Source organism: Caretta caretta, chromosome 8 (assembly GCF_965140235.1).
Source record: "Caretta caretta isolate rCarCar2 chromosome 8, rCarCar1.hap1, whole genome shotgun sequence".
Classification (NCBI taxonomy): Eukaryota; Metazoa; Chordata; order Testudines; family Cheloniidae; genus Caretta; species Caretta caretta.
In genome coordinates this window covers 88315049-88342687 of record NC_134213.1, presented here as the reverse complement: position 1 = coordinate 88342687, position 27639 = coordinate 88315049, and the positions used below count along the sequence as shown (strand labels likewise).

Here is a 27639-nt window from a genome sequence, read left to right as displayed (position 1 = left end):
GTATTTTTCTTCCATTAGCTCTGCAGAGCCAACATACTAAGAGAGACTGAGCAGGATTCTATTCCTTCTAGTACACAGTACAGAAAATGTAGATTGGGAGCATCTTTTTCTGTTTAGTGATACTAAGGAGACATTCAATGAAATAAAAAAGTGGGAAATTCAAAACTGATAAAAGGAACAGGATGGATTTGATTAAAATCAAATTGATTTAAATCACGATTTAAATCACGATTTAAATCACTAGTCAGGAAGACTCGATTTAATCATGGATTTCTACATGAAAGTACATTCTTCTTGGTTGTAATAACCTTAATACATATTCTTTACAACTCAGAGATAGATGAAGGTTTCATTTTCAATCACCTTCACAATATACATTTTTAAAGTGATTTATTTTGAAAACTTTTCAGATTAGTTTTACAGCTATATCAGAAAGTGAATAATTGTTTGGTTATTTCATTTACCAAAGGTAATTGAAGCAAATAGTTCACCTCCCAGTGACTTCATAAATATCTCCAATTCAACAGGTTAATCATTAATATTTGGAGGATTTTCTTGCCATGCTGTATTAGGAGGAGAACATCACCAGACAGATATTTAAATTGTTTTATTTAACTAAAACAACAATGTTATGCATTCTGGACCTTTTTTCTTCAACAGCAAACATATAATATTTAATGAAACAAGCATATGAATTTTTGAATTTAGTTAAACATTCAAGTTTTTTAAAATCAGGTTTGTGTTTGTTAAAATAGTTTTTAACTAAAATAGTTAAATATATTTTTTAAAAAAACAAAAATTAAATTGACTATGTCAGCCAGGTCAATATGAGAAACTTAAAATATTGGCTTCTGCAGCTAACTCAATTGTCTTCACCTTCATTTTCCTGTTTGTTCATAATCTGGAAAAGAAAAACAAACTTTCCTGCTTTTTCAGGTCCCAAACGATTTCTCAGTTTGCAATGAATTAGTCCAAAGGAAGAAAATATTGTTTCTACACCATCAGAAGATGCTACTGCTGTTAAAAGTGAGAGTATCACTTCAACAGTCTCTGAATCCAAGTGCTTAAGTGACATCAACCTGTTCACTGGTGTGACTTTCTTTAAAACATCATCAGCAAACATATTTCTTGAATGGTTCACCCATAGCTCTGAAGTTTATTATAGTTGGCATTATGGAGGGATGATTGCTGGATCTCCATGTCAGAGCCAACTCCTCTTCTTCAGCAGTTAAGGTTTCACCCTGGTAGCGAGTATTAAGAGTATTTTCAGAAAAATGAGCTGGAGATAGTGCTTGTCCCATTCATTTTTTTAATGTTTGTAATTTAACTCTGTCATTGCATATTTCTCTTTTTAAGATCTCACTCAGTTCCTTCCAAATTTCAACAGCGTCAGCATCTGCATTGTGGTCAAGGCTACAGAAATAGACTTCAGGGTACTCAGCATGCGTTCAACATTTCTCTTAAGTCCAATGTTGAGAACTTTGCCTGTGACAGTGCCATTTATTTTTTCACGATTTTGTTTACACACTGTCATCAGATTAGGCCAGTTCTTGATATAGTGCTCAATACAGTCCACTACTGAGTTCCATCACACGTCTTGTGGGAGAGTTAGCTTGGTTCCTCCCACCTTTTTCAGAGCAGCTGCTGCAAAGTGGTTGTTATGGAAGTATTTTTCAATTTCAACAACATTAGCCTTTATTTCTGGAACACTGACGTCTTTGGCTAGGAGGTGCATCAAATGAGCACTGCAACAGTATGTTATTAGCTTGGAACTCTCTTCACTCTCTTCTAAATAATTTCTTCTCATCTTGGATACATTTGCAGCATTGTCTGTGAGCAAGCTGCCTACTAGACATTTGATTTTTTTTCACAGTTTGTTGTAGCTTTTACTGCTACTTCTTGTAACTATTCTCCTGTGTGTGCATTTACTGATGTATCAATTGTTTCTGTAAGGAAGACATTCCCTTCTTCTGTTGTCACACAAGCACATACAACAGGGTCATTGTGGACATTGCTCCACCCATCAAGAATCAGGTTAATAATTTCACCCTCTAGACCTTTTGCACACTGCTCAATTTCTCTTTCATACACTTTATCCAGCAATTTGCCTGCAACATCTGCTCTGTTGGATGGACTGTATCCTGGTCTTAATGACTGAACCATGTTAATGAAGTTTGGGTTCTCAATCATACGGAAAGGAGAGTTTGTTGCATAAACGAACCGGACAATTTTTTCATCAATTATCTCTTTTTGTAATCTGCTGGTTCTTATCACAAACTTATTTATGATTGTTTCTGGATGATGCAGATTTTTTTTTTCTTTTTGCTACAGGTGATAATCTGTGGCTATGTGACATACATGTGACTGAAACACTATCATTGGCAGATAACTCTGAAGCCATAGGTTTCAGAGTAGCAGCCGTGTTAGTCTGTATCCGCAAAAAGAAAAGGAGGACTTGTGGCACCTTAGAGACTAACATCCGATGAAGTGAGCTGTAGCTCACAAAAGCTTATGCTCAAATAAATTTGTTAGTCTCTAAGGTGCCACAAGTCCTCCTTTTTTTTTTCTGAAACTATAGAAAATTATGGTGATCTTGAAGGTGGATAGTCTTCAGAATCCTGTATGTTGAGGATGGATTCTCCTAAACAAAATAAGTCAATGCAGTTATTTAATTATTATTACCATATTGCTCATTTAGTATCACTCATTGCATTCACTGACACTCAGTATGACTTTAAAGGTGAAATTGTGAAAGAAAGATCTGCCTATTTCAGCTATTTATTTTTTATCACAACTGCATCTAAAATGATAGTACCATAGAGTAACAACTGTATTTTTTTCTCAAACGTGAGAATTCAAGAATAGTCCAGAGGGAAGTCAGGAAGTCCTTAAGAAAGAAGTATGAAATTGAAAAGTTTACCAAGCTGAAGATCCTGTATGTTCAGACATGTTCCTTTCATCATCTTTAACGCAGCTTCTGCCCTAGAAGGAACACTTCTCTTGATGTTGTTTCATTTGGGCATCCAGGCTTTGCATTTCTTTGTTGCACTATTGGCATTTTGCACACATACCTGTCTTACCCACAGGTAGAGGAACTTCATTAAAATATTCCCAAACTGGGTCTCTTTTATGGCCTGTTGCCATTATAGGTTTTCCCTTCTAGTGAGAGAATGGTATGGTAGATCTCAAATCAATGAAGGCTACACTCAGAAAGATCTCAAGACTTCTGGAATATGCTGCTCAAACAGTTTCACTTTTGTTTCTACTGCCTTTCCCTCCCTTCTCACATTTATCTCCAGACTTCTTTTCCTTGTCCAGATCTATTCCGCCCCTCCCCCAATCTTCTATTAATTGATCTTTTTGAAACTTTGCACTTTTAGATAGAGGTAAGAGATCTGTGTACACAAATTTGCAGAGGGACAATAGGGTTGAGGTCTGTTATTTCTAACCTCTACATATTTATTTATTTATTTAAAAACATTTTTGCTGTTAACAAGCATGTAATCTCTGGAGACACAAATCCACAGCTTGAGAACTGCAAAACTAAGCAGCTCTGATGGTATCTTCTAGACTGAGCACTGAGTCCCATTGGGTAGATAGAAAGATTAACCTAAGTAATCTATACAGAAGCCTGTGGAACTCCGTAAGATTGGGTCCCAAATCCATGAACTATTGGAACTCATTTACAAAACTTTTCTTAAACATTACATGAAGATATTGTCTCATACTATAGAATTAGAATTTATAATCCCTATTCCATGATGAGATATCTGTGAGCTACAATGTATCTTAATTAAAACTATATTTTGATAGGTTTTTTCCTCAAAAAGCATTTTATCAAAAAAAAATCCAATTCAAGTGAAAAATCCACTCTGAAAAGGAAATACACCTCCTGGCAGCTGTGGCTGGTGGGGGAACCCAGTAGCCCTCAGGTGCTGCAGGCAGCAGGGGCGCCGGCAGCTCCCATCCATGGAAGGGGGGACCCTGGAGCTCTGACACACAATCCAGGCCCCTGGAGCTCCTAGCCACTGCACAGCTGCCCCACTGCAGGCAGTGTGGGCACCTATTGGTCCCCATTTTGTCACAGATATTTTTAGTAAAAGTCATGGACAGGTCACGGCTTCCATGAATTTTTCTTTATTGCCCGTTACCTGTCTGTGACTTTTACTAAAAATATCTGTGACAAAATCTTAGCCTTAGTCATGTTTAATGACAATAAAAATTTTGGAAGGGATATTAAATGTATGTTTCAGGGATTAAGCAAATCTCTAACTATTAGAGATCAGGTGGAGGCCTAGGTGCATGACAGATTATCCCATATCTGCGTATTACAAGGTTTTTACACCTTCCTCTCAAGCATCTGGTTCTTGTCAGAGGCAGGATACTGGACTAGATGGACCTTGGATCTGATCCAGTCTGGCAATTCTTATGTGCCCCATCAACAGAATTGTTTATTAAGGCCAAAATATTCAGAACTGTTCAATAACGTTGTGCTTCAAGCTTTGGGTGCCCAGTTGAGATGCCTTGTATCTGACTGCCACCTAGTTGGGCCACTGGCTATGTGTCACAATTTGGACCCTATTATTTTATCTGTACTTTTTGATGGGAAGAACTACCTTGAATCAATGCATTTTATAAGATTATTGTGGAACTGCAGTGAATCAGCACCATAGCAAATACAGTGAGATAGTATGGCAGTTATCTTATACATGTTATTATGGATGGCAAAGTGTGAACAAGCAACAGAGAATTAGAAAATCATCTGCTGGATTCTTAAAGCTGGATCAGTCTCCAGAAGCTGAGAGGAAGTATTAACTTTTAGAAAGCTAATTAATGATTGTCAAGGTTTCTTCCCCACTCTGAACTCTAGGGTACAGACCTGGGGGGGGGGGGGACCTGCATAACAGACCCCCTAAGCTTATTCTTATCAGCTTAGGTTAAAAACTTCCTCAAGGAACAAACTTTGCCTTGTCCTTGAACCCTATGCTGCCACCACCAAGTGCGTTAAACAAAGAACAGGGAAAGAGCCCACTTGGAGACATCTTCCCCCCCCAAATATCCCCCCAAGCCGTACACCCCCTTTCCTGGGGAAGGCTTGATAAAAATCCTCACCAATTTGCATAGGTGAACACAGACCCAAACCCTTGGATCTTAAGAACAATGAAAAAGCAATCAGGATCGTAAAAGAAGTATTTTAATTAAAGAAAAAGTAAAAGAATCACCTCTGTAAAATCAGGATGGTAAATACCTTACAGGGTAATCAGATTCAAAACATAGAGAATCCCTCTAGGCAAAACCTTAAATTACAAAAAGACACAAAAACAGGAATATGTATTCCATTCAGCACAGCTATTTTACCAGCCATTAAACAAAAGAAAATCTCACGCATTTCTAGCTAGATTGCTTACTAACTTTTTACAGCAGTTCTGAAGAGCGTTCCTGATCTGTTCCCGGCAAAAGCATCACACAGACAGACAGACCCTTTGCCCCCCACCCCCCTCCAACTTTGAAAGTAACTTGTCTCCTCATTGGTCATTTTGGTCAGGTGCCAGCGAGGTTATCTTAGCTTCTTAACCCTTTACAGGTGAAAAGGTTTTGTCTCTGGCCAGGAGGGATTTTATAGTTCTGTATACAGAAAGGTGGTTACCCTTCCCTTTATATTTATGACAATGATAGTGAATGAAAGGCATAGGAGTTCTCAGAATTTTGAGTGATGATTTAGAGTGATGAGGAGAGACCACATTTAAGAAACTGAAAGAAGAGTTTACAGACAAGCTTTCAAGGCCACATTAGCTTTTTCATCCCACTGAGCAGTCTATTAAACAGTAAGGACAAAAATGCAAAAACTCAAGTCAATATCAAGTATAGAGGGGAGCAAGAGAGAGCTGCTAATTGACTATCTGAACTGGAGAGGTTTTGTGCACTCTCAACTGGCCACTAGCAATAGTATTTGCCAACTCATGGATGTTAGGAGAGGTCCCACAAGACTGAAGAAGGGCTAATGTAGTACCTATCTTAAGCCAGGGAACTGTAGACCAGTCAGCCTACACTCGATACTGGGGAGCTACTAGAGCAATGTATAAAACGTTCAGTTTGCGAATGTCTGGGGGATGAAGGCATAATCACTAGCAGCCAGGTTAGACTTACTAAGAACAAATCATGCCAAACCACCATGATTTCCTTCTTTGACAGGGTGATTGTTTTAGTGGATAGGGGAAATGCAGTGGACATAATGTACCTGGACTTTAGCAAGGCTCTTGACACAGCCCCACATGACATTCTGGTAAGAAAGCTGGAGAAATGAGGGCTTGGCGGAACTACATTAAGTGGATATGTAACTAGTTAAACAACTGCAAACAAAGAGTAGCTATTAATGGAATGATGTCCCACTGAAAGAAAGTCTCAGGTGGGGTTCCGTGGGGATCTGTTCTCGGTCCAGTGTTATGTAATATCTTTATTAATGATCTGGATGTTGGAATAGGGAGTGCATATTGATCAAATTTGAAGATGATACAAAGCTGGGAGGGAGTGACACAAACACTTTGGAGGATAGAGCTGAAATCCAGAGGGATCTTGATAAATTGGAGAACTGGGCTATAGACAACAAAATGAAATTCAGTAAAGACAAATGTAAGGTGCTACACTTATGGAAGAAAAACCTAATGCACAAATACAGATTGGGGGACAACTGGCTTGGCAGCAGCACTGCTGAAAAGGATCTGAGAGTTGTGGTGGATCACAACTTCAACATGAGTCAACCACATGATGCTGTTGCAAAAAAGCAAATTCAATTTTAGGTTGCATTAACAGAGGGATAGCATGCAAGTCACAGGAGGTGATAGTACCACTCTACTCGGCAGTGGTTAGGCCTCAGCTGGAGTACTGTGTCCAATTTTGGTCACCAATGTATAGAAAGGATGTAACAAAACTGGAAAGGCAAGTGACAAAGATGATCCAAGGGATGGAATGCAAGCCATCTGAGAAAAGGGCTGAAGGAACTGGGTATGTTTAGTATGGAGCAGAGGAGATTAAGGGAGAACATGATAGCGGACTTTAGTAACAAGTAAAAGATAATGGAATAACCTGCTCAAAGCAGAATTTTCTTCTTAACCGTTTTCAGTTAGTGGTGGTTTTATTATATGAAATGTTGGAGCTTATATTTCTTCCTAATGAAAACAAACAAACAAGCAGAACCTCCAAGAAAATAATCCAAGTTAATGTATCTATAGATGTTCAATCCTTTCCCCTCAATGGTGTTTTGTGGTTATAAAATTGTAAAAATTTTCCTTTTATCAATTTTAAATTTGTTGTATTTGTTTTATTGAACTTCCCCTTGTTCTTGTATCATATTAAAACATTAATAGGACTTCCCAATTTGCCTTCTTTATAAGATTCATTATTTTTAATAACTCTGTTATGTCCTCTCTTAATAATCACTTCCATAAACTCAGAAGTTCCAGTCTTTACATTCTCTCTTCAGATGAAAGTCTTTCCATGCTTCAGATCCATTTTATCACGCATCTCTGAACCTTTCCTGTTTCTGCCATATCTATTATAAATTAAGGTCAACAATATTCCAAGTGAGAGTGTACCATTGTTTTATATAATGACATTGTAGTATATTCAGTACTTTCAATTGCATTCCTTTTACCGAACACATTGAGCAAAAGTTTTCATTGAGTTTGTCCATTAGTGTGCATAAGGAGTTCAAATTTTTGATTCCAGAGAGAATTAATTTTCATTTTTTAACACTGAATTCTGTCTGTCATTCACTGAGGTTTAAGTGCCTCTGAAGTGATTCAAGGCTTTCTCTAGTCTTGATTAACTCAGATACTTTTGTGTTTTTCTACAGATTTAAAAAAAGATATAAAGAAATCATTTAGCTTCTCTATAATGTCCTTATCCACCTTAATTGCTTCCTTTACTCCCTGACCATCCAGCAGACTGCACCAGTTATTGTGCAGGCTTCTTACCAATTTCTGATAGTCATTTGTTTGGCTTGAATGACCTCTTACACTTGCCCTTCAAGTATACTTTTCTCTGGATTTTTCTGCTTCCCTGTTTTCTTTAAGGTATCCATTCCTTCTGCGATTCTGGTATGTTATGCTCAGGTAGTCTTCATGCTGAATCTACGGATTTAATCTTCTCACTTTTCATTTTAATGTCCTGGAGTTACTGTTGCAATTGGGACTATATTTTCATGAGTCCTTTCCCTGTTCAGGGAAAGACTGGCAGGACTTGAAAACCCCCTGAGTTCACATTTGTGATAAGCCATTATAGGAGTAGGATGATCAGTTACAGTCTCTCACACATCCAAATGTTCTGGTATGGTGTTTGTTTCACCAATAAAAGAAGGGTCAGTCTCTGAAACACCTACAGGTTTTGGAATGATGTCTGTGCTACTGAGAGAAGATGTTGCTTCTGATGGATTCGCTTTGAAAAATGATGTCAGCTCTGGAAGATTTTGGAAAATTTCACTAGTTTTTTATTTCTTTTCTTCCCCCAGTTTACATTTCTGTGTTCTACTTGGTTGGTTACGTTTCATCCTGCCCCTTATCTCAGTTATCTTATCTCTGAACTTAAAAAAAAAAAATTACACAACATACACTATTTTTATGTATATCTATTATATATATATAAGAAAGAAAAAACAAATCAAGTACATATAACTCAGAAGAATATATCAATAATAAAACATAAATTTATTGCAAAACATGACAGGATCTGATTTCCTCGCATTATTTTGATCTATGTTAATAGGACGCCTCCCTGGTTTAGGTGGGGATAAGTAATAAAAAGAGAACAGAAAAACGGGGAAGAGTGTGTAGTGGAGCATAAGGAAGTCTAACAAAGTTCTGATTTTTCCCATGATGTCTACTTTGATGCTTTTTTTGAAATACCAAATATCAAATTTTTTCCAAAAAAATGAGATTTTTTTTTGGTGCCCTCTGCTTTGCTGGTGACCTAAGCACATGCTTACTCTGCCTATTGGGTAATCCAGCCCTGCCTGTTTGAAATGAATGGGGGCTGTAAGTCAGCTTGTCACTGCAGAAGGCAGTTTGCTTTTAGGTTTTGGCTGGGTGACACATTAATTTGTAGCAGATGAAAAATCCTAAAATAGGGTAGCTACTTCAAAAGGATAAGGTGATTCAGTGAAGGCTTTGTACAAATATAGTTGAACAGGCTGACATCCTCTTTATGTACCTAGTGAAATTGAAAGGAACATAACACTGTATTGTTTCTTCAGTAAAATAGGGATGTAACTTATCCAAATGTGAATTTTTTTCTGCAAGAACATTTTCTTCATTATATTGCATAGGAAGCAGAGAAATTGAGGAGAAATCCTATAACCTGTATATAAAATGAAAAAAAAATTTAGTTCCTTCTAGTCTGGAAAAATGTAGAACTGAAAAATAATTCATCTTAAATTAATATAAGTGCAGGGGACTAACAATTGGCCACTACCAGTTAATTCTGTGTCCTTTTCTTTTGGGCTTTGTTCTTTAATACAAAAAAGAAACTGGAGCAATAAAAAATGGTTCTGTTCTTCAATTAAGATAATTCAAATAATTCTTCAACCATTAACTTGATGCACTGGACTTTTCCCCAGCTAGGGGTCTGTAGGGCTTTCCTTCCCTCTCACAGCCTTCCGCTGCAGCTACAGAAGAGTGCACTCCAAGACCTCACTTGGTCCTCCCTGCTCTCATGGATCTGGGGCTCACCTTTATATCCCCTGGGTGGGAATCATCAGCCCCAATCATTGAATGCTCTCCAGCTGTGTCAGATGATTCTCTGTACCTGCTTGTACCAGAACAGGAAGGAAGCCCAACTCCCCTACTCCCTGTTCACATAGGCCTTTAAAGGAGCAGACTGTCCTGGTTCAAGATGAAATGTATGTGATAAATTGGAGATACTTTTCATTTCAAAGGCTATGTCTTCTTTATTTAAAAAAAGTACACAGTGGATCAGTGGTGCTAAAAATTGCACTGAAATTGAATATTCAAAGTAGACTTGATCATCCCATGAAAATATGCAATCCTTCTCTGTCTAATAAGGCGAGGGCCCTGGTGAAGTACAGCTCATGTACATAAGTGTGTAGGCATTATAAATTACCTGCAAAGTTCCTCTGCATTGAATTTTCCAACTGGGTTATAATTATTTTAGCAGGGAGAGTTGGATAGTTTGTGAATCTGCCCAACAATGAACTCTGTTTGCACTTCTGAAAAAAAAAATTAAAAGTAATATTTCTTTGTCATCCTGACATTTAATTTTCCCATTCCATTCACCAATCCATTTTATGTTGACTTAATTTATGTCTATATCTGTAGAGTCTAAAGAACAATATTTTTACCTTACTATAGCTGCACTGAGAGCCTTCAAGATCTATTTGATGAAACCAAGAAGTTGAGAATTATAGAATAATCCACTGTGTAACCTAAATCACAGCACCATTAGCATCACTACTTTCCTGCCTAAAAGGAATAAAAACAAACTTCAAATATATTAAGGGCTGTTATAGAGTTAAGAGTTATCAATCATACTCCAAATCCACTGAAGGTAGTGCAAGAAGTAATTGGCTTAATCTGCAGCAAGGGAGATTTAATTTAGATATTAGGAAAAACTTTCTAACTGTAAGGATAGCTAAACAATGGAATAAGCTTCTAATGGAGGTTGTGGAATCCCAGTCCTTTTTAAGAATAGGTTAGGCAAATAACTATCAGGGATGGTCTAGGTATACTTGGTCCTGCTTCACTGCATGGGGCTGAACTAGATGACCTCCCAGTGACCCGTCCAGCCCTACATATATTTGCGTCTATGATTCTATAAAGACATATTGTCTGATAATTATGTTTGAGTTCTAATGGCACAATTATAAAAGTCTAAAAGTTTAATAAGGTTTTAAATGGTTGTTAAAGTAATTTTGTGCCTGTTCAAATGTATTCCCACTCTTGCCTTATTGCTGCTATTACTTATAATTTCTTTCTGAGAGTGTTGCATTATAGAATTATTCCAGAAGAAATAATTTTCTTAATGGAAATTAGTTTTCACTAGGCTTCTTTATTCACCAGTCCAAATGCCTGATCACAGTTCAGTGGCTCTCAAACTTTCCGAAGTTCTGGACCTCTTTTCTAATTTTTGTAAAAATAGTTCACCCTCTGTCAAATGAGTCTGTATAAATATAACTGAGAAGATAACAATTTGTGAATTTTATAATATTACTAATATCAGGAGAAAGATAAAAGGGGGAAAATAGGGGTGACATCATGGTAGGGGTCTACTATCTTTACAAAAATACAAAACACAAGATCTGATAGTAGTGGGGGACTGTAATTACCTAGACATCTGGGTAATATGCAAAATACAAAATTTCCAATAAGTTCCTGTAATCCATTAGGAACAATTTTTGTTTCAGAAAATTGAATGGAGGGCAGCCGTTTTAGACTTGATCCTGACCAACTGTGAAGAATTGGTTGTGAATCTGAAGCTGGAAGGCAATTTGGGTGAAAGTGATCATGAAATGAAAGATTTCATGGTTCTAAGGAAAGAAAGGAGTGAGAACACCAGAATAATGACAATTGTCTTAAAAAAAAACCCCAATGTCGTAAGTGCAATGCAGTTGTGATAAAGTTTAATATCATTCTGGAATGTGTCAACAGGAGTGTTGTATGTAAGACATAAGAGGTAATTGACCCGCTCTACTTGGCACTGATGAGGCCTCAGCTGGAGTATTGTGTTCAGTTCTGGGTGCCACACTTTAGGAAAGATGTAGACAGATTGGAGATAGTCCAGAAGGGAGTGACAAAAGGTGATAAAAGGCTTAGAAAACCCTGATCTATAAGGAAAGGTTAAAAAAAACTTGGCTTGTTTAGTCTTGAGAAGACTTTGGGGAGACCTGATTGTCTTCATTATGTGAAGAGGTGTTATAAAGAAGACAGTGATCAATTATTCTCCATGTCCACTGAAGTTAGGACAAGAAGTAATGGGATTAATCCGTGGTGAGGAAGATTAGGTTAGATATTAGGAAAAGCTTTCTAAGTAAAAGGGTAGTTAAAATAGGGAGGTTACGGAGTCCCCATCATTGGAGGATTTTAAGAACAGGTTAGACAAACACCTGTCAGAGATGGTCTAGATTTACTTGGTCCTGCCTCAGTGCAAAGGGCAGAACTTGATGACTTCTCAATGAGTTCCCTTCCAGCCCTACATTTCTATGATTTAGTGAAATACCATAGCTTACTGTTGTATTAGTATCAGAGGGGTAGTCGTGTTAGTCTGGATCTCTAAAAGTGGCAAAGGGTCCTGTGGCACCTTATAGACTAACAGACATATTGCAGCATAAGCTTTTGTGGGTGAATACCCACTTCATCGGATGTATGTATTAGTTTGAAGTAATGAAGACCTCTAGTGGCTAGAAATTGTAGCTACAGTCCATATGGTATCTATATTTATGTGACTCCATAGTCCTCTCTAGAAATGATGCAGTTCTTAAAAACAGGGAATGCTGTGGTGCTGATTTTTATCTGCATTCTAAAGGAGTGTGTTTTTGTACATAGTGTTATTAAGAAATACACTGTTCTCCTGAGAGCAGTTTCCTTTTTGTACCAGTGGCTAGACAGCAGAAATGCACAAATAGGTTTGGGAGCAGGGGTAAACAGTATGTGTCCTAGACCCCAGCTCTGTAATAGTTTTTTTTTAGAAGTGTAAGTTTTCTTAATTTTGTAATGAAAATGTCCCTCTACATGGGTATGATATAGGGCTGTCGATTAATCGCAGTTACTTCAAGCGACTAACTCAAAAAAATTAATCATGATTAATCGCATTGTTAAACAATAAAATACCAATTGAAATGTATTAAATATTTTTGGATGTTTTTCTACATTTTCAAATATTTCTATTACAACACAGAATATAAAATGTACAGTGCTCACTTTATATTATTTTTATTACAAATTTTTGCACTGTAAAATGATAAACAAAAGAAATAGTATTTTTCTACTCACCTCATACAAGTACTGTAGTGCAAGCTCTATCATGAAAGTGTAGATTTTTACAAATGTAGATTTTTTTTGTAACATAACTGCACTCAAAAACAAAATAATGTAAAACTTTAGCACCTAGAAGTCCACTCAGTCCTACTTCTTGTTCAGCCAATCGTTAAGACAAACAAGTTTGTTACATTTACGGGAGATACTGCTGCCTGGTTCTTATTTACAATGTCACCTGAAAGTGAGAACAGGCGTTCGCTTGGCGCTTTTGTAGCTGGTGTTGCAAGGTATTTACTGCCAGATATGCTAAACATTTGTATGCCCCTTCATGCTTTGGTCACCATTCCAGAGAACATGCTTCAATGCTGATGATGCTTGTTAAAAAAATAATGCATTAATTAAATTTGTGACTGAAGTCCTTAGGGGGAGAATTGTATGTCTCCTGTTCTGTTTTACCCACATTCTGCCATTTTTTTCGTGTTATAGCAGTCTTGGATGATGACCCAACACATGTTCATTTTAATAACACTTTCAGGGCAGATATGACAAAATGCAAAGAAGGTACCAATGTGTGATTTCTAAAAATTGCTACAGCACTTGACCCAGGGCTTAAGAATCTGAAGTGCCATCCAAAATCTGAGAGGGTGAGGTGTGGAGCATGCTTTCAGAAGTCTTAAAAGAGCAACACTACAGGACCTGAACCACCAAAAAAGGAAAATCAACCTTCTGCTGGTGGCATCTGACTCAGATGATGAAAATGAACATGAGTCGGTCTGCACTGCTTTGGATCGTTATCGAGCAGAACACGTCATTTGCATGGACACATGTCCTCTGGAATGGTGGTTGAAGCATGAAGGGACATATGACTCTTTAGTGCACCTGGCATGTAAATATCTTGTGATGCCGGATACATCAGTGCCATGCAAACTCCTGTTCTCGCTTTCAGGTGATGTAAACAAGAAGCAGGTAGCATTATCTCCTGCAAATTGTAACCAGACTTGTTTGTCTGAGCGATTGGCTGCAGTAGGACTGAATGGACTTGTAGGCTTTAAAGTTTTATATTGTTTTATTTTTGAATGCAGGTTTTTTTGTACATAATTCTACATTTGTAAGTTCAACTTTCATAATAAAGAGTACGTGTATTAGGTGCACTGAAAAATACTTTTTCTTTTGTTTTTTACAGTGCAAATATTTATAATCAAAAATAAATATAAAGTGAGTACTGTACACTTTGTATTCTGTGTTGTAGTTGAAATCAATATATTTGAAAATGTAGAAAATTCCAAATATATTTAAATAAATGGTATTCTATTATTTAGCAGTGCAATTAATTGTGATTAATTTTTTTAATTGCTTGACAGCCCTAGTATGATATTTTTGTAATAAACATAAAAGCAATTCTTAGGATAATGCCTTTGTTGAAAGGAAAAGAGAAGGCTTAACAGCAAAAGTCTTAGTCAATGCATAGAGGAAGTCTAAAGGAAGGCTTTCAATTAAAAAAAAACACTCCTATTTCTTAGAAATTCGTGGTGGTCATTGTCCTATATGTTTCATTCTGCCTATATTCTATTTGTGTGATACCCATTTGGGTTAAAGCTGGTTTTGGACTTCCAGTTTTGGAGAAAGTAGACTGCCTTGAAAAGCAACACAGAGGGTTCTTGTTATTAAAAGGCTCAGATGTAAAGTTATAGTGTTTTCAAAAGAAGTGAAAGCCTGAAAATGAGCTAAAATTTACTTTAAATGACTTATTTAGTTCACATTAGCTTTTGAGCATCATTTGTGGATTAATTCCCTGCTACCCAGTTTCCTTTATTTGCTCAGTTTGGTAATCAAATCAAGCTACATTCTCAAATAGACATTTGGGTACAAATTTAAACGTCATTTGGATATGAAACATTGCAAAAAAGAGGTATCAAAGCTGTTTTGAAAATATCATTAACTTCTGAAGAGTCATGAAGATTCTTCCAAAGGAGAGTAAGTTCTTTTGGAATCCAAGACCACTGGGTAAACTTGTTTTCTAATCATATTAATGTGACTAGTAATAACAAACTCATTTTTACAAGATAACAGCTTAAGAATCTGCAGTACAGAAATGAGGGGTTGGGGTTAAGCACCTATGCACTGCAAGACATATGCAGTCTGTATGATAGGTGGCTAGGGGAGAGGTCACTTCGCAGATATCTGAAGCCAGCTATATGCAGGGTGGTGCTTCTGGTGACATCAGTTTTTTAACAGTCAGGCCAGCCAGGCAAGGACTGAGTTTTCCTGTCCTCCCCTCTCCCAGTCTATTTTTCCATAATATGTCCTCTATACTAATAGGAGCACACAGTCCCTGTGTTTGGAGAGCATGTGGACTGTTCCCTGCATGCATCCATGGGGGGACACAAACCACCCCAAGGGAGGAGGGTGTGCTATGGTTTCACCCCCACACCTGCACCAGCCTGAGGAATGGATTGAGTGAGTGATGGAGAGCAGGCTTCCCCATCTTAAAGGTGCAGCTTGCTTACTCCTCATAAAAAAAGCTCTATACTTGCCCCTTACAATGGACTGTGTCTAAATGACACATTCTAGTCCTAGAGACATCTCTTGCTCAGTATGGTATTGTCTCCATTATTTTACTATTTATCTTGGGTTTGAAGTTGCTGTAGTTGGATAACAACTGCTATTATATGGAAGAAACATCAGTATAAATGCATACCATATGATATATTGATTAGAGTTGGTCAGAAAATGAAATTTTGTTCCATGGGAAATTCCAGCACTTGGAAAAAATTGTTTTGAATTGGAACAAAAAGCAGAACTTTCAAAATTTCCTATGGAGTGAAAATTATGAAAAATAATAATATATTAAAATGAATATTTTAATATAATATAAAAGTTGAAGCAAATTGAATTGAAATATAAAGTTGTAATGAAACATTTTACCTTATTGGCAATTCTGAAATACACTGAGAAAATTGAAATGAATATTTCATCTTTTTCCCATCAAAAATTTCATCGTAATTGACACATTCACATAAAACATTTTTATTTTGAAGAATTTGCATTTTCTGATGGAAAAAAGCTCTGCTGAAAAATTTTCAAATAGCTCTATGATTGATATAAAATTATAGGACTACAAGGGACCTCCTGGATCATCAAGACCAGTCCCCTGCTATCATGAGCAACCCCACCATATAATCGCACTCATAAACTTATAAAGGTCCATCTTAAAACTATACTTCATTAGGAATTATTTGTAAGCAGCACATTTATCTCTGGGTAATCTTCCTTGTTTAAAGTGTAATGTAATATGTAAGTATGTCTTCCCAAACAGTTTTAATATAGGTTGATTGGTTATTTTTAGCTTATTATTTTGCTGTCCTCAGAGTATTTTTATGATACAGTTATTATTGCATCCGTGTGTAAATAACAATGGTAAACTGAATTTTACTAAAACATGTTAATTGCAATTGTTCTGTTTCATGTTGTAGCAATTGTTCAACTGTCAAGCTCTGCGTAAACTGAGTATACCAGACAACGACCTTTCAAGCCTGCCAACCACTATTGCTAGTTTAGTTAATCTCAAGGAACTTGACATCAGTAAAAATGGTAAGAACACAACAGTAAAATAATTTGAAATTTTGTGGTGAAATTTTTGAACATTTTGCATAGCATTGCTGTAATAAGATTTTAATGCTAAATGAATGAAAAAATTACTCTTCTAGAAAACTCTAAAAAAAATGAACTAAATTTTGCTTTCTGTTTACATCCAAAGTAGTTTCACTCCTTTTAGTGGGCTCTCTGACATTTCACTGTGGTCAGTAAAGATTTCATCCCCATCCTCCAATATAATCTGTGTGCAATGCCTGCCATAATTTGGCCTAGATAGCGTAAAATAGCTATAGAACCTGAAATTCATTTTATGTTTTATAAGGATTAATATGTTCCCAATGCACAATATACAGTAGCAGATAAAGTGAGATTTAAAAATAAATAAAATCATATGACAAATAGTTTAACCATTTAGCAAGTCAACAATGAATCTGAATGTTGGAATTAAAACAATTTTAGTGATATTCCAGTTTCAGCTTGAATTACGGTGTGATTAAGAGACAGATGACAGTACCATAGCATGGATTTGTTTATGTTCAGTTTTTCACTGTAACAATATTAGCTAATTGAATATTCTTTTCTAGCAGATTTTCATTATTGGTGTAGGTGAAGATCCCAAAAACAAAACCCAGACAATTATTTTTGGCACTGTACACCTGAATCATTTTATTCTGGTCAAAACTGTTTTTAAAATATATTTTGATTCCTACTCCTGCTTTCTTGTGAATCTTACAGTGACTTACAGTGAATCTTACAGTAGATTTTCATCGTGCTAAGGTCCACATATATGTTTCTTCATCCTGTTTCCATTTTAGGGGCAGAACTAGATCTGTCAGTCACTAACAGCAGGGGGATACTCTGTCCCATTAAGTTCCCTTCATTTTATTCTGTCTACAAAGTGGCCCATGGCTCAGACAGACCTCCCTGCTGTAGAGCTTTTCAGAGGAAAATTCCAAACTTTTTCAAAATTTTTGACTAACAATTTGGTTCATAAATTTCTGTCCAACTCCCAGCCACGTCCCAGGGCTGCATTCGCCTTTGGGGGAGATTGTCCCCTTGGCTCCACTTCCCCTTCCAAGGTGTTTGCAGTGGCTGTTGCCCCTGCAGACTTCAGGGGGCTTGTATTCACTAGGAAAAAAGGCCTATTCTTAACTTAGGTAACTTGATGTAAAATCCTAGTAAAGACAAGGCAGGATATAGTTTTTGCACGAGCTGGCAGGACATGCTATTTTGAGTTAAGAATACAACTTTTTTTATAGTGAAGATAAAGCCAGGGAGAGAGCTAGGCTGCGTAAATCCAGAAGTAAATGGAAGGGCCTGAGTGTCCTACTTATCCCCTTATCAAGTGTCTCCAATGGAGCTTGGCCAGCTCTGTGAGTAGAGTTTCCCTTGAAGCCCAAGCCTGATGGGGTTGCATTGGTGCCACCCTCCTACAGGCCAGTAGCCAGGCAAGACTGGAAAAAAGGTGGCTCCAGGGGCAAGCAGCCACCTGTCCCCCATCTCCATGAGTGGTGTGAAACCAGAAGGGCAGTGCACCGGATAGAAGATTGCACCTGAGTCTCTCTAGCCTGCACAAGCAGCCATGCCTCTGACTACAGAGCTCAGTCTTTTTCTCCCTCTCTTCTTCCCCATGGGTCATGGATGGAGGGGCACTGGACACACCATGGGCATTGCCAACACCAGAAAGTGCGAAAAGGGATAATAGGCCCCAAGGCTGAGACCTCCAAAGGAAACACAGATCTACCTAGCCCATATGGATTACATGCAAGAGAGAGGGTATAGCTTCTGGGAAACCTGTCCCTGAGTCCCAGGCCAATTCCTTCATTGAGAGACTCAGAGAGAGTCCATGCAGGGGAGGGTAGACAAATCCCACCTCTTTGAGAACAGGGAAATTGCTTGCTGCTTGGAGATTTCTTTGAAAATATTTCAGTTTCCTTCTGAAGCAGGATTATGGGGATAAACTACTGATAGTGAAATGAATGAATAAAATCAGCACCTGGGTCCCCTGCTCATCTCCATGGAGTGCAGCAGGACAGATAACCCTCAGTGTCCACTTTCCTTGCTCAAAGAGTAAGGGTTGACATGATTACAGTTTAAAAGTACCTGCAGGGGGAACAGAAATTTGGTAATAGAAAGTTCTTCAATCTGTCAGACAAAGGTATAGGAAGAGCCAGTGGCTGGAAGTTGAAGCTAGACAAACTCAAATTTGAAATAAGGCACACATTTTTAACAGTGAGGGTAATTAACCATTGGAACAATTTATCACAGTTTGTGGTGGATTCTCCATCACTGGTCTTAAGGTGCTTTTGAAAATTTTACCCGAGGACAAGGTTAGAGTTGTAAACAAAGAGGCCAGAGAAGACAGGAAATACAAGTAGGAAAAGACAAAGTTCAAAAATGAATGAAAGGCAGAAATAGTTAGTAGAAAATAAATCTTATTTTTATTTCTGGGGGAAGATAAATTCCGAAATATTAATAAGGTTATTCTAACACACTATATCAGGTATGGACATTTTGCTTTTTCATCCCCAAAATAAAGATCATACTTAAAATTGAAATGGAAAAAGGTTAGACTTTACTTTACAAAATAGAATGTGGCTGGGAAATGGCACAAAGCTACTAGTTTCCATTAACAGCATAGGACTGTAATCTCCTAGTCCTTGGGTGACATGCTCAGGTGTAATATTTCTTGTGTCAGCACTCTATAGCTGATTTTGCATTTGAGTTTGTCACCTCGTGGGTTATTTCACTCCGTTCACAGAGTAAACAGACAGATGCTGTTTCCATGTCATGTCTAATAAAAAAAATTAACATCAAATAACTTCAACTGATGACTCACATTACTTAGAATACAGACAGTTGTCATACTGATACAGACAGATAAAGTACTTAAAATATTCTAACATTTTAACCAGTCAGGGAGGAGGGTCAGTGAATAGAAAATATCAGCAGTTCTCACTGCTAGTAATGTTGTTGTGCATTTCTACTTGCACCAGTAGCCATATCTGAAAGTCTGCTAACCCTGCCATGGTTATGATTTTTTGAGCTATGTCCTGCTATTTATGGAAAAGTTAAATTCCTGCTGGCTTCAGTGGCAGTTCTGCACAGGGAACAATGGCAAGATGTGACGCTGCAAATGTTTTTCACAGTCCCGGCACTTTAGGAACACAGTAAGCTATACATAGACTCTTTAGGTAAGACTTTTAGTCAATTGGGTTTTCAGACATTAGTTTCTGTATTTGTACCAACATTATAAACATAAGCAGAGTTCTTGTCATCTATGGGGCTAAGTAGCAAATTATACTCATGAATCATTTACTTAGATGTCCAGGTAATCTAAATTTCTTTGCAGCTCTTTGCACTCATAAAATTGTGGGCAAAGAAAAAGGCTTGGCTCAGACTGGTTGAAAATTTGGCATTTTATATTCTTTATTCAGAAACATACTGAAAGACAGCATTCATGTTGGCTCTCCAGTGATTTAAAAACAGAGAAAACTAACTATTATATTACAAAATCTGGACTTATGATGTCAACTTTTCAGACCCCAGAACACAATATATATCAAATACATTTCCTAGAATCCATAATTTGGTTGTGCAATTAAGTAAGTATGTTGTCATTTTTTTTGGTTTTTGAACAATCTGTGATTTATTTTTCTTGCTTAATTAACAAGTTGAAATTGTATTTATTCCAGTCATGCTCTCCTGGAGAGAAGCAAGTAGTTAATGTAAACATTCGTAATAAATTCTCAGAAAGGTTAAGAGTTTTTGAGAAGAGGTAAAGAATTAAGTTCCACTCTCATTTAGTCTTTTTGTTGTTTTTAAACGAAAATGGATAGAAGACAATTGAATAAATCAGTCAGACTTTGATATGCACCCTGACACATAGATTTGTAATTATTAGCTGTTTCTTTTTTGATATCCCTAGTTGATTCTTATACTTACATAGAGCATTGGGAGCCATTTCTTTCTCTCGGTTTCTCTCACAATTTGGGTTTATATCAGTTTAGTTAGGGGGAAGTTATTTCATGGAATAGGAGTGAAATTAACAGATTAAGGAAATGTCCATGGGATCCCTGGAGTACAATCTGCAGCTGAGGTACTACAGTGTCCTCTTAATTCTCCAGCCTGGGCTGTCTTTCACAATGATTTGCTGGTGACAAGCCCCCCACCCAGCTAAGTTGTGTGAATGCTCCCTGAACCACTCAGAAATCACACAGAAAAAGGCACCAGCAAATCTCCTAAGCCCCCAGCCTTGCACCCCTGGAATATACCATCTTGCCCTCCTCAGAAACCTGACCAGTGTAAGTTTATTACTAACTCGACTCCTCCCTTGATGTGGAGAGGACACCTGCTAGCCTTTGTAAACTGAGCTGAGATTTCCCAGGCACTTCAACCAAATACACTGTTTTAGGTAAATATAATACAGGTATATTAACTAGAGAAAGGTAGATTTTAAATTATAAGTGGCAGGTGCAAAAGGTTAGAGATAGTTATCTTTTATTTTCTTTGGTAAGTGCTCAGTTTAAATCTTAAATCATATTAGACTAGGCAGTATTTGAATCAAGCAGTTTTCCTCACCCCACTAGGTGTTGCAGGTAGGTTACAGTTCTTAATACACAGGCTTCCCCTTTAAGCCTGGGACAATCTCCTCAGTTCAAGTCTTTGTCTTTCAAGCATTCTTGTTGCTTCCGACTTAAGTGAGGGAGGAGAAAGATAAAAGCATGATACCACCCTCACCTATTTTATATCTTCAGTCCATGTGCCTAGAAAACACTAGCCCCCAGACACGTCTTGGTGGGCTTTGCTGAGTCACATAGCTGAGCAATCCCCCATTGTGTGATGTTTGTGCAGCTCTTTTACAGCATTGCAGATCCCTTGTTTAAAACTCCCCTGCTGATTAATGGTTGTTTAACCCTACCTGGAGAGGATCATCTTCTTTGTTGTCACTGGAGAACTGGCAGTGTATGACTCTCAAACTTTCAACATATTTCAGTAATAACTATACAGCAAAATCTCATGTCTTCATACACACTAACAGTATACATATTTTGACCTAACAGTGGGTTTCAGCAGATCAGGGCCTTTCCTACAGTATCTTAATGGCATGCTTTGTATGAAATATACCATACTTATATGATGGGGTGAATATGGGGGTTCCAGGGTGCTGCTTTGAGTGCCACAATAATTTTTTTGCTGTTTTATACCCTTGGATCTTTTTTGTAGGGCTGGAAGCTGTACTTCAGTGAGGCTTGATGAGTGCTTAGACTTTAAGCCTATATATTGAGATCCACTTACATTTTGTGTGTACCATGGCTTCCTTGCTGTTCAATATAGAAGTGATGTCCTAGTCATTTCTTTGCTGGACACAACATAGGTCTTGCATAGCAATTGCAATTACTATTGACTGAAGAATTCTTGTCTGAAATTCTAGGATAAAAGGATTTTTCTAATGTATTCATGATCAAGAACTGCAATATATAAAATTTTGCCAGTTCTAATATTTTAATCATAACTGTCACAGTCACAAAATATAGACAAAATACTTGTCATAACCCTACATTGGTGGTACTCAGCATTGGATCCAGTGGGAGTTTTGCAAATGATGGTACCTAAGTTGGCTACTGTCCTGTTGACCTGCCAGAAGAATTTGCCCAAATACTGCAGTTGATTTGGGGGAATATAAGCTTTAGCACCTGTTGGTTAGCCACCTCATATACAACTGAAAGATCACTAATAATGAAAAAAATACAAAAACCTATTGTGTCTGAATGCTGACCTGAATTTATAGCGGTACTCTACATTACTAATGAAAACTTCTTGGTGAAGATAGAATCATAGAAATGTGGGACTGGAAGGCACTTCAAGACATATAGTCCAATCCCTGTACTGAGGCAGGACACAGTATTATCATTCTAGACTGTCTCTGACGAATGTTTGTTTAACTTGTTCTTAACCTCCACAACCTCCCAAGGTAATTTGTTCCCATGCTTAACTACCCTTACAGATAGGAAGTTTTTTTCTAACGTCTAACCTAAATCTCCCTTGCTGCAATTTAAGCCCATTACTCCTTGTCCTGTCCTCAGTGGTTAAGGAAAACCACTCCCCTTTATAATAACTTTTTATGTACTTGAAGATTATTATCAGGTCCCCCTCAGTCTTCTCTTCTCCAGACTAAAGAAACCCAATTTTTTCAATCTTTCCTCATAGCTCAAGATTTCTAGACCTTTAATCATTTTTGTTGCTCTCCTTTGGGCTTTCTCCAGTTTGTCCACATCTTTCCTGAAATGTCCAGAACTGGAGGACACAGTACTCCAGTTGAGGCCTTATAAGTGTTGAGTGGAGTGGTACAATTACTTCTCATTAATTGATTTCAGCACTCTTGCTAATACGTCCCAGAATGAAGTTAACTTTTTTTGCAACAGTATTACATTGTTAGCTCACATTTAGTTTGTGATCCACTGTAACCCCAGATCCCTTTCTGCAGTACTCCTTCCTTGGCAGTCATTTCCCAGTTTGTAGTTGTGCCGTTGATTTATTGAATTTTATCCTATTTATTTCAGACCATTTCTCCAGTTTGTCAAAATCATTTTGAGTTGTAGTCCTATCCTCCAAAGTCCTTGCCACTCCTCTCAGTTTGGTATCATCTGCAAACTTTATAAGTGTACTCTCTGTGCCCTTATCCAAATCATTTATGAGATATTGAATAGAACTGGACCCAGGACAGATCCCTCTGGGACCTCACTTGATATGCTCTTCCAGCTTGACTGTGAACCATTGATAACTACTCTCTGAGTATGGTTTTCCAGCCACCTTATAGTAGGTTCATCTAGACCAGTAGTTTCAAAACTTTTTTCATTTGTGGACCCCTAAAACATTTCAAATGGAGTACCAGACCCCTTTGGAAATCCTAGGTATAGTCTACGGATCCCCAGAGGTCCATGGACCACAGGTTGAAAACCACTGATCTAGACTATATTTCTCGAGTTTGTTTATAAGAAGGTCATGTGAGACAGTATCAAAAACCTTACTAAAGTTGAGATATATCACATCTACTGCTTCCCGCTATCCACAAGGTTTGTTATACTGTCAAAGAAGGATATCAGGTTGGTTTGACATGATCTGTTCTTGACAAATTTGTGTTGACTGTTACTACCTTATTTTCTTCTAGGTGCTTACAAACTGTTTGGTTATTTGCTCCATTATGTTTCGGTACCAACGTTAAGTTGACTGGCCTTTAATTCCGTGGGTTGTCCTTATTCCCCTTTTTATAAATAGTACTATATTTGCCCTTTTCCAGTACTCTGGTATCTCTCCTGTCCTCAAAGATAACCAGTAATGTGCCCAGAGATCTCTTCAGCCAGTTCCTTAAGTATTCTAGAATGTATCTCATCTGGCTCTGTTGATTTAGACATCTAACTTGGCTAAATTAGATATTGACTAAGCAAGTTTAGCAGTTTTTCATAGAACATCCTTATAATACCTTTCAAACTTTTTTTCTTTCTAGGGATTCAAGATTTTCCAGAAACGATAAAGTGCTGTAAGTGTTTAACAATTATTGAAGCCAGTGTCAATCCAATTTCTAAGTGAGTATCAATAATTAGAGTTATGTTTATATTTATCACTGCAGATATTTTATAGATATGGAAGTGAAAAGTAAAGGTTCACTGCAAAGCTCATGTACAACGTTAATTTAATTATTTTGTTAATTAAGATCCCAAATTAAGGATGAATTTCACCCAAGTTGATGCATCTGTGCACAGCTCTCTACACCACTCAAGACCTGCAGTGCCTCTGCAGACAGAAAGAAACATTGGCAGAGTAGTCATGTACTAGACATTTTCCCCTCGAGGGTCTAACCTAATACTCTAAAGGCTTTTTGTACAATGAGGATGCAAATCTACTTAGTGTATTATGTCTTCAAGTAGTAATATGCCATGCTGCACTCCGGGGCTTTCACTGCTCTTTAGCATTGTCTACGTGGATGTTACTGTGTGGAAATCTGGTGCCTGTAGTTTTATGCCCTTGCTTGCTGCTCAGTAACTTACTGTGTAGACAGAGCCAGGTTGTTGGAAAGGGGTCACTCTGGATCTTCATTTATGCGAATCCGTTGGGTCGAATCTTCTGCAGCCATTATTCATGCCAGAGAGGCTGTGCTGTAGCATTGTTACTTGCATGTCAATGGGTGTGAATTCTATCCAGTCATCCACTTAGTGCCCAGCACAAAGACTGATCACTCTGGATTTTTGATGGGAGGGGTGAATTTTACTCTGATTAAAAATGCATTATTTGTAGATTACACAAATACAAATACTTACTTTCTAATTTTACATAACATATTTGAAAACCTTTCTTCTTCTATGTGGATTCCAAACATGGGTTCGCATGTGCACCAGAGCCAGAACTGTTCATAGTAGTGTCCATTGACCCGAATTGTCACATGTCCAAGGATTTAAGACACAGGGTACAGGTCGACGCCATTCCAGTTCCCTCTTACCGCTGCATGGCCAGAATCAGAATCCGTGTTCCTCAGTGCTCCTAGCTTGCTTCAAGTACTGCCTTTTTCATCTTTTTTCCTTGTACACAGATTTTTCTTCTCTAGGTGTAGTTAGTTGTCCATTCAGATAGTTGCTAGTTGTTACTGTTTTGGACTTTCCCTCCCTTTGTGGGACTCTTCCCCAGCCTGGGGACTATCATAGAAGATTAGGGTTGAAAAATGCCCAAGGGTCGTCGAGCAAGGGCCCGGGCCAAGCTGCCAGGCCACTCCAGAGCCACGTATCCATGCCGCCCTGGTTGGAGCTCCCAGCCCCCTCAAAGGTCCACCACCAACTCCTGGGAGCGGTATGGGACCCACACCTTTGGCACCGTTGTTGTCCAAGGTGCAGAGAGACCAGACGTCTCCACCTGTGCAGCTAACGACTCAGGTGCCACAGGACTTGGATAAGGCTCCCCAAGAGGGCAAGCCAGACACTAAGACCCCTAAAGGGGCAGAGGAGCACCACCGGTCACTGGAGAAGAGGCGACGATCCGCCGCATTGTGTTGTGGATCCTGGGACATGTCCAACCCTTACCTTTGGCGCTACTCACCTGCACGAGGATGTCATTCCCCATATTATTCCTGGCACTGGTTGTCCTCTTGACATTGGTACCGATTGCCAGCACAGTGGGAGCATTTCCCGTCTCTGCTTCGGTACGATCTCTTTGGTAGCAATGATGGTCTCCCATCTCTGGTCATTGGTCAGAAAGCCAGTGACCAGCAAGCAGACGCAGGCATTGACTGCCCCTCCCTGGTCACTGGATGGTTATTCCTCTGTCATGGAAAGCCAGTTCAGCCCATTGCCCAGGTACCATCGGCAAGATTGGGCACTAGAGCCTGGGCTGTCGTCTGCGGCACTGCAGTGGCAGCCCGGCCAGGCCAGCACAGTGGCCTTATTGGAGCGCATGGGGAGTACTGGTGATGACGATGCCCCCTTTGCAGCGCTTTTTGGTTGCCGCTTTGGAGCATCATTCAGTGGCAACAATGGCACTGGGCTTGGTGCCGGGAACCTGTTCAGAGGTTGGGGCGAAGGAGTCTGTGTCCACCCCTAAGTCGCCCTCTCTGGAGGTGGTAGAACCCCTGGGACTCCCTCCAGCAGTCCAATCTTCCTCATCATCAATGGACAAGGTGGTCATGTGGCCTTCAAGGGTTAGCGTTCCGGATGCCTTCAAGGAACATCAGGCCCTACTTCGGCGTGTAGCTGAGAATTTTGGCCTGGAGGTTTGGAGATGACAGAGCAGGAGGACACCCCCTTTAATATCCTCTCAGCCTCTGTGCCCACCCGAGTGACCCTACCCGTACATGAAGGAGTTCTTAAAATTGCCAAGGGCCTAGGGCAAACCCCTTCTTCCATCCCTTCCATCTCCAAAAGGGCTGAAAAGAAGTACTTTGAATACCTATAAACCCACCCACCCCAAGTCTCTCTGGTTGTGTCTGCGGCCAATGAAAAAGACAAACAGGGTCACACCTCCTCGACTCCCAAGAACAAAGAGGCCAAAAGACTCGATCTCTTTGGGAGAAAAATGGCCAGCTTATAGTTTCGGGTGGCGAATCATCAGGCCCTGTTGGGTAGATATAATTTTAATCTCTGGGATGCTCTGCACAAGTTCCAGGAATCTCTCCCACATGGCCTGGCCCAGGAGTTTGGCACCCCTGCCGCTAAAGCCCTAGCAGCCTTGTCAGGGCTCTGCAAGCAAAAGAGACACTAGTTTCAGCCATTGCCACCCTTCTTCCTCTCACTCGCCTGCGTAACTTGGTCCCACCAAGCGCTTAGAGGCCCAAAAGCGCTCATTTTGAGGGTGCGCTCAAGAGCGACGCCCCAGTCAGTTACACAGATCCTACCTGATCTTTCCTTGCCCCTACCATTTGGCTTGGTTGCGGGTAACCTCAGACCTTTGGGTCCTGGATATAATATCTCGGGGCTATACCTTCCCACCCACCCCCATCCCTCTTCAGGGACTGTTCTCATGAGCAGCTCCTCTTGCAGGAGGAGGTTCCTCGGGACATGAAAGGACGAGGATTCTACTCCCGTTTCTTCCTCATCCCAAAGGCAAATTAGGGAGGGGGACTAAGACCCATCCTGGACCTGTGTCATCTGAATAATTCTCTCAAGAAGTTGAAGTTCCTTATGGTTTCCCTGGCCTCCATCATCCCCTCCCTGGATCCAGGGGACTGGTACGCTGCTCTCGACTTAAAGGACATTTATTTTCGTGTCTCCATATTCCCAGGGCACTGGCGTTTCCTCCATTTTATAGTGGTAGGACCCCATTTCCAGTTCACAGCACTGCCCTTTGGCCTGTCTTCAGCACTCACGGTGTTCACAAAATGCATGGCAGCAGTGAAGGCTTATCTGAGACGTTGAGGGGTCCAAATTTTCCCGTATCTTGACAACTGGCTCATCAAGGACAGATCTCCAGAGCAGGTGCAAAGGAAGCTGATCTGGTGCATTCCACCTGCCGCAATCTGGGTCTGTTGATAAACATGCAAAAGTCCATGATAACGCCAGTCCATCGCATAGAATTTATC

The 27639-nt window shown here is 39.0% G+C and overlaps 1 protein-coding gene across 15 annotated transcripts in view; it reads left to right on the top strand.

Annotated features, from left to right (window-relative positions):
- Positions 1-27639, top strand: part of LRRC7 (leucine rich repeat containing 7) — a 402665-nt gene that overhangs the window by 137679 nt on the left and 237347 nt on the right. For 14 of the 15 annotated variants that reach the window (XM_075131744.1, XM_075131740.1, XM_075131741.1 and 11 more), the window contains 2 exons: positions 16457-16574; positions 24085-24163. The exons of the other annotated variant lie outside the window; for it this stretch is intronic. In XM_075131744.1, the coding sequence (XP_074987845.1) occupies positions 16457-16574; positions 24085-24163 (197 nt within the window). The remainder of the gene's footprint in view (positions 1-16456; positions 16575-24084; positions 24164-27639) is intronic. 15 annotated transcript variants of the gene reach the window in all.